Source organism: Salmo salar, chromosome ssa18, assembly GCF_905237065.1.
Source record: "Salmo salar chromosome ssa18, Ssal_v3.1, whole genome shotgun sequence".
In the NCBI taxonomy this organism is placed as follows: Eukaryota; Metazoa; Chordata; class Actinopteri; order Salmoniformes; family Salmonidae; genus Salmo; species Salmo salar.
In genome coordinates, this window is record NC_059459.1 from 43223496 (window position 1) to 43239825 (window position 16330).

Here is a 16330-nt window from a genome sequence, read left to right on the forward strand (position 1 = left end):
ATGGCTCAGCGTTCCTCTCAGACTGGACACTCTCTCTACCATATCAGCATGGCTCAGCGTTCCTCTCAGACGGGACACTCTCTCTCTACCATGTCAGCATGGCGCAGCGTTCTTCTCAGACGGGACACTCTCTCTCTACCATGTCTGCACAGCTCAGCGTTCCTCTCAGACGGGACACTCTCTCTCTACCATGTCAGCATGGCTCAGCGTTCCTGTCAGACTGGACACTCTCTCTCTACCATGTCAGCATGGTTCAGCGTTCTTCTCAGACGGGACACTCTCTCTCTACCATGTCTGTACAGCTCAGCGTTCCTCTCAGACGGGAAACTCTCTGTCTACCATGTCAGCATGGCTCAGCGTTCCTGTCAGACTGGACACTCTCTCTCTACCATGTCAGCATGGCTCAGCGTTCCTCTCAGACGGGACACTCTCTCTCCCATGTCAATACGGCTCAGCGTTCCTCTCAGACGGGACACTCTCTCTCTACCATGTCAGGACGGCTCAGCGTTCCTCTCAGACGGGACACTCTCTCTACCATGTCAGCATGGCTCAGCGTTCCTCTCAGACGGGACACTCTCTCTCTACCATGTCAGCATGGCTCAGCTTCCTCTCAGACGGGACACTCTCTCTCTACCATGTCAGCATGGCTCAGCGTTCCTCTCAGACGGGACACTCTCTCTCTACCATGTCAGCATGGCTCAGCGTTCCTCTCAGACGGGACACTCTCTCTCTACCATATCAGCATGGTTCAGCGTTCCTCTCAGACAGGACACTCTTTCTCTACCATGTCAGCACAGCTCAGGACACTCTCTCTCTACCATGTCAGCATGGCTCAGCGTTCCTCTCAGACTGGACACTCTCTCTCTACCATGTCAGCATGGCTCAGCGTTCCTCTCAGACTGGACACTCTCTCTCTCTACCATGTCAGCATGGCTCAGCGTTCCTCTCAGACGGGACTCTCTCAATCTACCATGTCAGCATGGCTCAGCGTTCCTCTCAGACGGGACACTCTCTCTGCCATGTCAGCATGGCTCAGCGTTCCTCTCAGACGGGACACTCTCTCAGACTGGACAATCTCTCTCCACCATGTCAGCATGGCTCAGCGTTCCTCTCAGACTGGACACTCTCTCTCTACCATGTCAGCATGGTTCAGCGTTCCTCTCAGACAGGACACTCTCTCTCTACCATGTCAGCACTGCTCAGCGTTCCTCTCAGACAGGACACTCTCTCTCTCTACCATGTCAGCACAGCTCAGCGTTCCTCTCAGACTGGACACTTTCTCTCTACCATGTCAGCATGGCTCAGCGTTCCTCTCAGACTGGACACTCTCTCTCTCTACCATGTCAGCATGGCTCAGCGTTCCTCTCAGACGGGACTCTCTCAATCTACCATGTCAGCATGGCTCAGCGTTCCTCTCAGACGGGACACTCTCTCTGCCATGTCAGCATGGCTCAGCGTTCCTCTCAGACGGGACACTCTCTCAGACTGGACAATCTCTCTCTACCATGTCAGCATGGCTCAGCGTTCCTCTCAGACTGGACACTCTCTCTCTACCATGTCAGCATGGTTCAGCGTTCCTCTCAGACAGGACACTCTCTCTCTACCATGTCAGCACTGCTCAGCGTTCCTCTCAGACAGGACACTCTCTCTCTCTACCATGTCAGCACAGCTCAGCGTTCCTCTCAGACAGGACACTCTCTCTCTACCATGTCAGCATGGCTCAGCGTTCCTCTCAGACGGGACACTCTCTCTACCATGTCAGCATGGCTCAGCGTTCCTTTCAGACTGGACACTCTCTCTCTACCATGTCAGCATGGCTCAGCGTTCCTCTCAGACGGGACACTCTCTGTACCATGTCAGGACGGCTCAGCGTTCCTCTCTGACGGGACACTCTCTCTACCATGTCACCATGGCTCAGCGTTCCTCTCAGACGGGACACTCTCTCTCTACCATGTCAGCATGGCTCAGCTTCCTCTCAGACGGGACACTCTCTCTCTACCATGTCAGCATGGCTCAGCGTTCCTCACAGACGGGACACTCTCTCTCTACCATATCAGCATGGTTCAGCGTTCCTCTCAGACGGGACACTCTCTCTCTACCATATCAGCATGGCTCAGCGTTCCTCTCAGACGGGACACTCTCTCTACCATATCAGCATGGCTCAGCGTTCCTCTCAGACGGGACACTCTCTCTCTACCATGACAGCATGGCTCAGCGTTCCTCTCAGACGGGACACTCTCTCTGCCATGTCAGCATGGCTCAGCGTTCCTCTCAGACGGGACACTCTCTCAGACTGGACAATCTCTCTCTACCATGTCAGCATGGCTCAGCGTTCCTCTCAGACTGGACACTCTCTCTCTACCATGTCAGCATGGTTCAGCGTTCTTCTCAGACGGGACACTCTCTCTCTACCATGTCAGCATGGCTCAGCTTCCTCTCAGACGGGACACTCTCTCTCTACCATGTCAGCATTGCTCAGCGTTCCTCTCAGACGGGACACTCTCTCTCTACCATATCAGCATGGTTCAGCGTTCCTCTCAGACGGGACACTCTCTCTCTACCATATCAGCATGGCTCAGCGTTCCTCTCAGACGGGACACTCTCTCTCTACCATATCAGCATGGCTCAGCGTTCCTCTCAGACTGGACACTCTCTCTACCATATCAGCATGGCTCAGCGTTCCTCTCAGACGGGACACTCTCTCTCTACCATGTCAGCATGGCGCAGCGTTCCTCTCAGACGGGACACTCTCTCTGCCATGTCAGCATGGCTCAGCGTTCCGCTCAGACGGGACACTCTCTCAGACTGGACAATCTCTCTCTACCATGTCAGCATGGCTCAGCGTTCCTCTCAGACTGGACACTCTCTCTCTACCATGTCAGCATGGTTCAGCGTTCTTCTCAGACGGGACACTCTCTCTCTACCATGTCTGCACAGCTCAGCGTTCCTCTCAGACGGGACACTCTCTCTCTACCATGTCAGCATGGCTCAGCGTTCCTCTCAGACTGGACACTCTCTCTCTACCATGTCAGCATGGTTCAGCGTTCTTCTCAGACGGGACACTCTCTCTCTACCATGTCTGCACAGCTCAGCGTTCCTCTCAGACGGGACACTCTCTCTCTACCATGTCAGCATGGCTCAGCGTTCCTGTCAGACTGGACACTCTCTCTCTACCATGTCAGCATGGCTCAGCGTTCCTCTCAGACGGGACACTCTCTCTACCATGTCAGGACGGCTCAGCGTTCCTCTCAGACGGGACACTCTCTCTACCATGTCAGGACGGCTCAGCGTTCCTCTCAGACGGGACACTCTCTCTCTACCATGTCAGGACGGCTCAGCGTTCCTCTCAGACGGGACACTCTCTCTCTACCATGTCAGCATGGCTCAGCGTTCCTCTCAGACGGGACATTCTCTCTCTACCATATCAGCATGGTTCAGCGTTCCTCTCAGACGGGACACTCTCTCTCTACCATATCAGCATGGCTCAGCGTTCCTCTCAGACGGGACACTCTCTCTACCATATCAGCATGGCTCAGCGTTCCTCTCAGACGGGACACTCTCTCTCTACCATGTCAGCATGGCGCAGCGTTCCTCTCAGATGGGACACTCTCTCTCTACCATGTCAGCATGGCTCAGCGTTCCTCTCAGACGGGACACTCTCTCTGCCATGTCAGCATGGCTCAGCATTCCTCTCAGACGGGACACTCTCTCAGACTGGACAATCTCTCTCTACCATGTCAGCATGGCTCAGCATTCCTCTCAGACTGGACACTCTCTCTCTACCATGTCAGCATGGTTCAGCGTTCTTCTCAGACGGGACACTCTCTCTCTACCATGTCAGCATGGTTCAGCGTTCTTCTCAGACGGGACACTCTCTCTCTACCATGTCAGCATGGCTCAGCGTTCCTCTCAGACGGGACACTCTCTCTCTACCATATCAGCATGGTTCAGCGTTCCTCTCAGACGGGACACTCTCTCTCTACCATATCAGCATGGCTCAGCGTTCCTCTCAGACTGGACACTCTCTCTACCATATCAGCATGGCTCAGCGTTCCTCTCAGACGGGACACTTTCTCTCTACCATGTCAGCATGGCGCAGCGTTCCTCTCAGACGGGACACTCTCTCTCTACCATATCAGCATGGCTCAGCGTTCCTCTCAGACTGGACACGCTCTCTACCATATCAGCATGGCTCAGCGTTCCTCTCAGACGGGACACTCTCTCTCTACCATGTCAGCATGGCTCAGCGTTCCTGTCAGACTGGACACTCTCTCTCTACCATGTCAGCATGGTTCAGCGTTCTTCTCAGACGGGACACTCTCTCTCTACCATGTCTGCCCAGCTCAGCGTTCCTCTCAGACGGGACACTCTCTCTCTACCATGTCAGCATGGCTCAGCGTTCCTGTCAGACTGGACACTCTCTCTCTACCATGTCAGCATGGCTCAGCGTTCCTCTCAGATGGGACACTCTCTCGCTACCATGTCTGCACAGCTCAGCGTTCCTCTCAGACGGGACACTCTCTCTCTACCATGTCTGCACAGCTCAGCGTTCCTCTCAGACGGGACACTCTCTCTCTACCATGTCAGCATGGCTCAGCGTTCCTCTCAGACGGGACACTCTCTCTCTACCATATCAGCATGGTTCAGCGTTCCTCTCAGACGGGACACTCTCTCTCTACCATATCAGCATGGCTCAGCGTTCCTCTCAGACTGGACACTCTCTCTACCATATCAGCATGGCTCAGCGTTCCTCTCAGACGGGACACTCTCTCTCTACCATGTCAGCATGGCGCAGCGTTCCTCTCAGACGGGACACTCTCTCTCTACCATATCAGCATGGCTCAGCGTTCCTCTCAGACTGGACACGCTCTCTACCATATCAGCATGGCTCAGCGTTCCTCTCAGACGGGACACTCTCTCTCTACCATGTCAGCATGGCTCAGCGTTCCTGTCAGACTGGACACTCTCTCTCTACCATGTCAGCATGGTTCAGCGTTCTTCTCAGACGGGACACTCTCTCTCTACCATGTCTGCCCAGCTCAGCGTTCCTCTCAGACGGGACACTCTCTCTCTACCATGTCAGCATGGCTCAGCGTTCCTGTCAGACTGGACACTCTCTCTCTACCATGTCAGCATGGCTCAGCGTTCCTCTCAGATGGGACACTCTCTCGCTACCATGTCTGCACAGCTCAGCGTTCCTCTCAGACGGGACACTCTCTCTCTACCATGTCTGCACAGCTCAGCGTTCCTCTCAGATGGGACACTCTCTCTCTACCATATCAGCATGGCTCAGCGTTTCTCTCAGACTGGACACTCTCTCTCTACCATGTCAGCACGGCTCAGCGTTCCTCTCAGACGGGACTCTCTCTCTCCCATGTCAATACGGCTCAGCGTTCCTCTCAGACGGGACACTCTCTCTCTACCATATCAGCATGGCTCAGCGTTCCTCTCAGACGGGACACTCTCTCTCTACCACGTCAGCATGGCTCAGCGTTCCTCTCAGACGGGACACTCTCTCTCTACCATGTCAGCACGGCTCAGCGTTCCTCTCAGACGGGACACTCTCTCTACCTGACAATTGTGTTGGGGAGGGCTGAGTAGGCAAGGCTGATGCTAAGGGTCCCGTGCCAGGCCCTGCTCTCTGGGCTAAGGGACAATGAGACACTAGGCAGGTGGTGTAGTGTGGGTTGGAGAGATAAGGTGTACTTTGGAGAGAGTTGAGAGAGGGAGGAGAGGAGAGAGAGAGGAGAGAGAGAGAGGAGAGAGGAGAGAGAGGAGAGAAGAGAGAGAGGAGAGCAGAGAGAGAGGAGAGCAGAGAGAGAGAGGAGAGCAGAGAGAGAGAGGAGAGCAGAGAGAGAGGAGAGGAGAGCAGAGAGAGAGAGGAGAGCAGAGAGAGAGGAGAGCAGAGAGAGAGAGGAGAGCAGAGAGAGAGAGGAGAGCAGAGAGAGAGAGGAGAGCAGAGAGAGAGGAGAGCAGAGAGAGAGGAGAGCAGAGAGAGAGGAGAGCAGAGAGAGAGAGGAGAGCAGAGAGAGAGAGGAGAGGAGAGAGGAGAGCAGAGAGGAGAGCAGAGAGAGAGAGGAGAGCAGAGAGAGAGAGGAGAGCAGAGAGGAGAGCAGAGAGAGAAAGGAGAGCAGAGAGAGAGAGGAGAGCAGAGAGAGAGGAGAGAGAGCAGAGAGAGAGCAGAGAGAGAGGAGAGGAGAGAAGAGAGGAGACACCCGAGAGAGAGAGCAGAGAGCTCCTCCATCTGGCTGCCCATCCCACACTGAGATGAGACAGGACACACACACTATGGCTTTGCTGTTTGTAAGGTTGTGTGTGTGCGTGCGTGTGTGTGTGTGTGTGTGTGTGTGTGTGTGTGTGTGTGTGTGTGTGTGTGTGTGTGTGTGTGTGTGTGTGTGTGTGTGTGTGTGTGTGTGTGTGTGTGTGTGTGTGTGTGTGTGTGTGTGTGTGTGTGTGTGTGTGTGTGTGTGTGCGTGTGTGTGTACGTGTACGTGTGTGTGTACATGTGCGTGCGTATTGATGTTGTGACTAAACCATGCTCTCTGTCTCTGTGTGTGAAGGTCGTTCGGGTCAGGCGGTGGCCGTGCGGGCCAAGGTGTTTGGCTTCAACGTGATCTTCTACGACCCCTACCTGCAGGACGGCTTGGAGCGTTCCCTGGGCGTCCAGCGCGTCTACACCCTACAGGACCTCCTTTACCAGTCAGACTGTGTGTCTCTGCACTGCAACCTGAACGAACACAACCACCATCTCATCAACGACTTCACCATCAAACAGGTAGAGAGGACAGACACACAGCTGACCTTTGACCTTTATGGTATAACTCACTGACTCCCAGTCAGTTATTCATTCATATAGTTATTAATAAGTTATTCATTCATATAGTTATTAATATGAGTTATTAATCAGACTGTCCTTAACACCTCATCATCCTTATATATATATATATTATATATATATATATATATATATATATATATATATATATATATATATTATATATGATATGTTATCATTATTAACTACCAACTCTGCCTAGAAGGCCAGCTTTCTTGAGTCGCCTCTTCACTGTTGACATTGAGACTGGTGTTTTGCGGGTACTATTTAATGAAGTTGCCAGTTGAGGACTTGTGAGTTGTCTGTTTCTCAAACTAGACACTCTAATGTACTTGTTCTCTTGCTCAGTTGTGCACCGGGGCCTCCCACTCCTCTTTCTATTCTGGTTAGAGCCAGTTTGCGCTGTTCTGTGAAGGGAGTAGTACACAGCGTTGTAGAAGATCTTCAGATTCTTGGCAATTTCTCACATGGAATAGCCTTAATTTCTCAGAACAAGAATAGACTGACGAGTTTCAGAAGAAAGGTCTTTGTTTCGGGCCATTTTGAGCCTGTAATTGAACCCACAAATGTTGATGCTCCAGATACTCAACTAATCTAAAGACGGCCAGTTTTATTGCTTCTTTAATCAGAACAACAGTTTTCAGCTGTGCCCTACATAATTGCAAAAGTGTTTTCTAATGATCAATTAGCCTTTTGAAATGATAAACTTGGATTAGCTAACACAACGTGCCATTGGAACACAGGAGTGATGGTTGCTGATAATGGGCCTATGTACACCTATGTAGATATTCCATAAAAATCTGCTGTTTCCAGCTACAATAGTCATTTACAACATTAACAATGTCTACACTGTATTTCTGATCAATTTTATGTTATTTTAATGGACAAAAAAATGTGCTTTTCTTTCAAAAACAAGGACATTTCTAAGTGACCCAAAACACGCTGTCTGTGTGGGTGGACCATTTCAGTGTGTCTTTGACGTGTACGCCGAGGAACTTAAAACTCTCCACCCTCTCCACTGCTGTCCCTTCGATGTGGACAAGGGAATTCTCCCTCTGCTGTTTCCTGAAGTCCACGATAATCTCCTTTGTTTTGTTGATGTTGAGTGAGAGGTTATTTTCCTGACACCACACTCCGAGGGCCCTCACCTTCTCCCTGTAGGCCGTCTCGTCGTTGTTGGTAATCAAGCCTACTACTGTTGTGTCGTCTGCGAACTTGATGATTGAGTTGGAGGTGTGCATGGCCACACAGTCGTGGGTGAACAGGGAGTACAGGAGGGGGCTGAGCACGCACCCTTGTGGGGCCACAGTGTTGAGGGTCAGCGAAGTGGAGATGTTGTTTCCCACCTTCTCCACCTGGGGGCGGCCCGTCAGAAAGTCCAGGACCCAGTTGCACAGGACGGGGTTGAGACCCAGGGCTTCCAGCTTAATGACAAGTTTGGTGGGTACTATGGTGTTGAATGCTGAGCTGTAGTCAATGAACAGCATTCTTACATAGGTATTCCTCTTGTCCAGATGGGATAGGGCAGTGTGCAGTGTGATGGCGTTTACATCGTCTGTGGATCTGTTGGGGCGGTAAGCAAATTGAAGTGGGTCTAGGGTGGCCGGTAAGGTGGAGGTGATATGATCCTTGACTAGTCTCTCAAAGCACTTCATGATGACAGAAGTGAGTGCTACGGGGCGATAGTCATTTAGTTCAGTTACCTTCGCTTTCTTGGGTATAGGAACAATGGTGGACATCTATAAGCATATGGGTACAGCAGACTGGGATAAGGATTGATTGAATATGTCCGTAAACACATCAGCCAGCTGGTCTGAGCATGCTCTGAGGACGCGGCTAGGGATGCCGTCTGGGCCGGCAGCCTTGCGAGGGTTAACACGTTTAAAGGTTTTACTCACGTCGGGCCCCGGAGAAGGAGAGGAAGGGGGGGTGCAGTCCTTGTTAGCGGGTCGCGTCGGTGGAACTGTATTATCCTCAAATGACGTGAAGTAAAAGTTGTCAAAAATATAAATAGTAAAGTAAAGTACAGATCCCCCAAAAAACGACTCAATTAGTACTTTGCACCACTGGCTGAGTAGCACAGAGAGGGGAAATGTTATTGCTGTGTCAATATTACACAATAACACCAGACCCTGTCTTGTCTGACACCTGGTGGAGGAGACCTCTCTCTCTCTGTTTCCTCTTCCTCTCTGACTCTTCAGGTTGACTTCACTGCTCAGAGCTGCTGTCAATACAACAATACCCCATCTGGTCTGTCTAGTCTGCCACCTGGTGGAGGAGAGGAGCATTACACATACCTCCATTATCTCAGTTTCCTCTTCTGTTCTGTCATGTTTCTATTCTTTCTGGTTGACTTCACATCTGAGAGACACACAGAGAACAGAATAGAGAAGGCTCTATCTCTTAACCTAGTTCTTAACTCCTCTCCTTTTGTCTCTTCTTCGTTGTTCTCTCAAGGCTGCATCTTCTTATCTTCTCAAAACCAGTCACATTTTGTCTTCTTTTCTCTCCACCACCCTCCAGACACTGACAGGCTACAGCCCTGAGCTTCTAAGTAAAGCTTTCTTTCTAGTGTGTGTGTGTGTGTGCGTCTCTGTCTGTCTGTCTGTCTGTCTGTCTGTCTGTCTGTCTGTCTGTCTGTCTGTCTGTCTGTCTGTCTGTCTGTCTGTCTGTCTGTCTGTCTGTCTGTCTGTCTGTCTGTCTGTCTGTCTGTCTGTCTGTCTGTCTGTGTCTGTGTGTGTGTGTGTGTGTGTGTGTGTGTGTGTGTCAGAGTAGAACACAGCCATAATAAAAGGATGATTGGTAGCACAAGGGCTTTTCATGTCCTGGATTTCATATTTTGTCTAGATTTAAGGGATTACAGTTTCTTCCAAGAATATTAATTGGATTTTTCTGGAGCTGTTGTTTTTCTTGCTAGCAGTTTGTTGTTGTTGTCTAGTACAGTTATCAACTGTCATCTTGTCCTCAACGTAGTGCACTATAAAGGAAAGAGGGTTCGACGTGCCCATCTACAGCCAACTATGTGAGCTGAGCCAAGTAGTGCACTATCAAGGGAATAGGGTTCCATTTGGGATGTACCCATCTACGGCCAACTATGTGAGCTGAGCCAAGAAGTGCACTATCAAGGGAATAGGGTTCCATTTGGGATGTACCCATCTACAGCCAACTATGTGAGCTGAGCCAAGTAGTGCCCTATAAAAAGGGACTAGGGTTCCATTTGGGACTCACACATCTACAGCCAACTATGTGAGCTGAGCCAAGTAGTGCACTATCAAGGGACTAGGGTTCCATTTGGGACTAGGTTTCCATTTGGGACGTAGCCATGCACACAATTCTTAAAGCACTTTTGACAGTCATCATTCAGAGCTGATTTTCCTCAGGTGTAGATGTCTCTCTATGGGGATGAGACAGACATATTTGTGTGTGCGTGTGCATGTGTTGCCCAGGTGCTCAGCTTGTCATGTTTTCAGAAGAGCATTCAGTGGAGCGTCAAAGACGTTCTAGGCTCTTCTACAGCTCTATCAGTTTGTCATCTGTATTCTGGTCTCTCTTCTCCAGCTCTATCAGTTTGTCATCTGTATTCTGGTCTCTCTTCTCCAGCTCTATCAGTTTGTCATCTGTATTCTGGTCTCTCTTCTCCAGCTCTATCAGTTTGTCATCTGTATTCTGGTCTCTCTTCTCCAGCTCTATCAGTTTGTCATCTGTATTCTGGTCTCTCTTCTACAGCTCTATCAGTTTGTCATCTGTATTCTGGTCTCTCTTCTCCAGCTCTATCAGTTTGTCATCTGTATTCTAGTCTCTCTTCTCCAGCTCTATCAGTTTGTCATCTGTATTCTGGTCTCTCTTCTCCAGCTCTATCAGTTTGTCATCTGTATTCTAGTCTCTCTTCTCCAGCTCTATCAGTTTGTCATCTGTATTCTGGTCTCTCTTCTACAGCTCTATCAGTTTGTCATCTGTATTCTAGTCTCTCTTCTCCAGCTCTATCAGTTTGTCATCTGTATTCTGGTCTCTCTTCTCCAGCTCTATCAGTTTGTCATCTGTATTCTAGTCTCTCTTCTCCAGCTCTATCAGTTTGTCATCTGTATTCTGGTCTCTCTTCTCCAGCTCTATCAGTTTGTCATCTGTATTCTGGTCTCTCTTCTCCAGCTCTATCAGTTTGTCATCTGTATTCTGGTCTCTCTTCTCCAGCTCTATCAGTTTGTCATCTGTATTCTGGTCTCTCTTCTCCAGCTCTATCAGTTTGTCATCTCTCTTCTACAGCTCTATCAGTTTGTCATCTGTATTCTGGTCTCTCTTCTCCAGCTCTATCAGTTTGTCATCTCTCTTCTACAGCTCTATCAGTTTGTCATCTGTATTCTGGTCTCTCTTCTCCAGCTCTATCAGTTTGTCATCTGTATTCTGGTCTCTCTTCTACAGCTCTATCAGTTTGTCATCTGTATTCTGGTCTCTCTTCTACAGCTCTATCAGTTTGTCATCTGTATTCTGGTCTCTCTTCTCCAGCTCTATCAGTTTGTCATCTGTATTCTGGTCTCTCTTCTACAGCTCTATCAGTTTGTCATCTGTATTCTGGTCTCTCTTCTACAGCTCTATCAGTTTGTCATCTGTATTCTGGTCTCTCTTCTACAGCTCTATCAGTTTGTCATCTGTATTCTGGTCTCTCTTCTCCAGCTCTATCAGTTTGTCATCTGTATTAAGATACTTAAAAGAAGGACGCAAACAAATTATTTGTAATAACTTTGTTGGTGGTGCCCCTCTTTAGATCAAATCAACCCCCCTCCTCTCTCTCTCATCTTTCACCCCCCCCCCCGACCCTTATAGATGCGTCAGGGAGCGTTCCTGGTGAATGCAGCGCGGGGAGGGCTGGTGGATGAGAAGGCCCTGGCTCAGGCCCTGAAGGAGGGGAGGATACGTGGCGCTGCCCTGGACGTGCACGAGATAGAACCGTTCAGGTGAGACACACGTGCACGTACACACACACACACACACACGTGGACGTCCACTACACAGAACCATTGAAGTGAGACACACAGTGGATGAGGATATAGTTTACCTGGCAGTAACACCTCAGTATAGTTTACCTGGCAGTAACACCTCAGTATAGTTTACCTGGCAGTAACACCTCAGTATAGTTTACCTGACAGTAACACCTCAGTATAGTTTACCTGACAGTAACACCTCCTACCAGCTCAGTATAGTTTACCTGGCAGTAACACCTCAGTATAGTTTACCTGGCAGTAACACCTCAGTATAGTTTACCTGACAGTAACACCTCAGTATAGTTTACCTGACAGTAACACCTCAGTATAGTTTACCTGACAGTAACACCTCAGTATAGTTCACCTGACAGTAACACCTCAGTATAGTTTACCTGACAGTAACACCTTAGTATAGTTTACCTGACAGTAACACCTCAGTATAGTTTACCTGGCAGTAACACCTCAGTATAGTTTACCTGGCAGTAACACCTCAGTATAGTTTACCTGAGAGTAACACCTCTACCAGCTCAGTATAGTTTACCTGGCAGTAACACCTCTACCAGCTCAGTATAGTTTACCTGACAGTAACACCTCAGTATAGTTTACCTGACTGTAACACCTCAGTATAGTTTACCTGGCAGTAACACCTCTACCAGCTCAGTATAGTTTACCTGACAGTAATACCTCTAGTATAGTTTACCTGACAGTAACACCTCCAGTATAGTTTACCTGGCAGTAACACCTCAGTATAGTTTACCTGGCAGTAACACCTCAGTATAGTTTACCTGGCAGTAACACCTCAGTATAGTTTACCTGACAGTAACACCTCTACCAGCTCAGTATAGTTTACCTGACAGTAACACCTCAGTGTAGTTTACCTGACTGTAACACCTCAGTATAGTTTACCTGGCAGTAACACCTCTACCAGCTCAGTATAGTTTACCTGGCAGTAACACCTCTACCAGCTCAGTATAGTTTACCTGACAGTAACACCTCTACCAGCTCAGTATAGTTTACCTGACAGTAACACCTCAGTATAGTTTACCTGACTGTAACACCTCAGTATAGTTTACCTGGCAGTAACACCTCTACCAGCTCAGTATAGTTTACCTGGCAGTAACACCTCAGGATAGTTTACCTGACAGTAACACCTCAGTATAGTTTACCTGGCAGTAACACCTCTACCAGCTCAGTATAGTTTACCTGGCAGTAACACCTCTACCAGCTCAGTATAGTTTACCTGACAGTAACACCTCAGTATAGTTTACCTGACAGTAACACCTCAGTATAGTTTACCTGGCAGTAACACCTCTACCAGCTCAGTATAGTTTACCTGGCAGTAACACCTCTACCAGCTCAGTATAGTTTACCTGACAGTAACACCTCTACCAGCTCAGTATAGTTTACCTGACAGTAACACCTCAGTATAGTTTACCTGACTGTAACACCTCAGTATAGTTTACCTGGCAGTAACACCTCTACCAGCTCAGTATAGTTTACCTGACAGTAACACCGCTACCAGCTCAGTATAGTTTACCTGACAGTAACACCTCAGTATAGTTTATCTGACTGTAACACCTCAGTATAGTTTACCTGGCAGTAACACCTCTACCAGCTCAGTATAGTTTACCTGGCAGTAACACCTCAGGATAGTTTACCTGACAGTAACACCTCAGTATAGTTTACCTGGCAGTAACACCTCTACCAGCTCAGTATAGTTTACCTGGCAGTAACACCTCTACCAGCTCAGTATAGTTTACCTGACAGTAACACCTCAGTATAGTTTACCTGACAGTAACACCTCCTACCAGCTCAGTATAGTTTACCTGACAGTAACACCTCAGTATAGTTTACCTGGTAGTAACACCTCAGTATAGGTACCTGGCAGTAAGACCTCTACCAGCTCAGTATAGTTTACCTGACTGTAACACCTCAGTATAGTTTACCTGGCAGTAACACCTCTACCAGCTCAGTATAGTTTACCTGGCAGTAACACCTCAGGATAGTTTACCTGACAGTAACATCTCAGTATAGTTTACCTGACAGTAACACCTCTACCAGCTCAGTATAGTTTACCTGGCAGTAACACCTCTACCAGCTCAGTATAGTTTACCTGGCAGTAACACCTCAGTATAGTTTACCTGGCAGTAACACCTCTACCAGCTCAGTATAGTTTACCTGACAGTAACACCTCAGTATAGTTTACCTGGTAGTAACACCTCAGTATAGTTTACCTGGCAGTAACACATCTACCAGCTCAGTATTGTTTACCTGACAGTAACACCTCTACCAGCTCAGTATAGTTTACCTGGCAGTAACACCTCAGTATAGTTTACCTGGCAGTAACACCACTACCAGCTCAATATAGTTTACCTGGCAGTAACACCTCAGTATAGTTTACCTGACAGTAACACCTCTACCAGCTCAGTATAGTTTACCTGACAGTAACACCTCAGTATTGTTTACCTGACAGTAACACCTCAGTATAGATTACCTGGCATTAACACCTCAGTATTGTTTACCTGACAGTAACAGCTCAGTATAGTTTACCTGACAGTAACACCTCAGTATAGTTTACCTGACAGTAACACCTCAGTATAGTTTACCTGGTAGTAACACCTCAGTATAGTTTACCTGGCAGTAACACATCTACCAGCTCAGTATTGTTTACCTGACAGTAACACCTCTACCAGCTCAGTATAGTTTACCTGGCAGTAACACCTCAGTATAGTTTACCTGGCAGTAACACCACTACCAGCTCAATATAGTTTACCTGGCAGTAACACCTCAGTATAGTTTACCTGACAGTAACACCTCTACCAGCTCAGTATAGTTTACCTGACAGTAACACCTCAGTATTGTTTACCTGACAGTAACACCTCAGTATAGATTACCTGGCATTAACACCTCAGTATTGTTTACCTGACAGTAACAGCTCAGTATAGTTTACCTGACAGTAACACCTCAGTATAGTTTACCTGACAGTAACACCTCAGTATAGTTTACCTGGCAGTAACACCTCAGTATAGTTTACCTGGCAGTAACACCTCAGTATAGTTTACCTGGCAGTAACACCTCAGTATAGTTTACCTGACAGTAACACCTCTACCAGCTCAGTATAGTTTACCTGGCAGTAACACCTCTACCAGCTCAGTATAGTTTACCTGACAGTAACACCTCAGTATAGTTTACCTGACAGTAACACCTCAGTATAGTTTACCTGGCAGTAACACCTCTACCAGCTCAGTATAGTTTACCTGCCAGTAACACCTCTACCAGCTCAGTATAGTTTACTCGACAGTAACACCTCAGTATAGTTTACCTGACAGTAACACCTCCTACCAGCTCAGTATAGTTTACCTGACAGTAACACCTCAGTATAGTTTACCTGGTAGTAACACCTCAGTATAGTTACCTGGCAGTAAGACCTCTACCAGCTCAGTATAGTTTACCTGACTGTAACACCTCAGTATAGTTTACCTGGCAGTAACACCTCTACCAGCTCAGTATAGTTTACCTGGCAGTAACACCTCAGGATAGTTTACCTGACAGTAACATCTCAGTATAGTTTACCTGACAGTAACACCTCAGTATAGTTTACCTGGCAGTAACACCTCTACCAGCTCAGTATAGTTTACCTGGCAGTAACACCTCAGGACAGTTTACCTGACAGTAACACCTCAGTATAGTTTACCTGGCAGTAACGCCTCTACCAGCTCAGTATAGTTTACCTGGCAGTAACACCTCAGTATAGTTTACCTGAGAGTAACACCTCTACCAGCTCAGTATAGTTTACCTGGCAGTAACACCTCTACCAGCTCAGTATAGTTTACCTGACAGTAACACCTCAGTATAGTTTACCTGACTGTAACACCTCAGTATAGTTTACCTGGCAGTAACACCTCTACCAGCTCAGTATAGTTTACCTGACAGTAATACCTTAGTATAGTTTACCTGACAGTAACACCTCAGTATAGTTTACCTGGCAGTAACACCTCAGTATAGTTTACCTGGCAGTAACACCTCAGTATAGTTTACCTGGCAGTAACACCTCAGTATAGTTTACCTGACAGTAACACCTCTACCAGCTCAGTATAGTTTACCTGACAGTAACACCTCAGTGTAGTTTACCTGACTGTAACACCTCAGTATAGTTTACCTGGCAGTAACACCTCTACCAGCTCAGTATAGTTTACCTGGCAGTAACACCTCTACCAGCTCAGTATAGTTTACCTGACAGTAACACCTCTACCAGCTCAGTATAGTTTACCTGACAGTAACACCTCAGTATAGTTTACCTGACTGTAACACCTCAGTATAGTTTACCTGGCAGTAACACCTCTACCAGCTCAGTATAGTTTACCTGGCAGTAACACCTCAGGATAGTTTACCTGACAGTAACACCTCAGTATAGTTTACCTGGCAGTAACACCTCTACCAGCTCAGTATAGTTTACCTGGCAGTAACACCTCTACCAGCTCAGTATAGTTTACCTGACAGTAACACCTCAGTATAGTTT

The 16330-nt window shown here is 48.0% G+C and overlaps 1 protein-coding gene across 4 annotated transcripts in view; it reads left to right on the top strand.

Annotated features, from left to right (window-relative positions):
• Nucleotides 1-16330, top strand: part of LOC106594219 (C-terminal-binding protein 2) — a 360185-nt gene that overhangs the window by 326244 nt on the left and 17611 nt on the right. For all 4 annotated transcript variants that reach the window (XM_045701166.1, XM_045701165.1, XM_045701164.1 and 1 more), the window contains 2 exons: nt 6561-6775; nt 11654-11784. In XM_045701166.1, coding sequence (XP_045557122.1) covers nt 6561-6775; nt 11654-11784 — 346 coding nt within the window. The remainder of the gene's footprint in view (nt 1-6560; nt 6776-11653; nt 11785-16330) is intronic.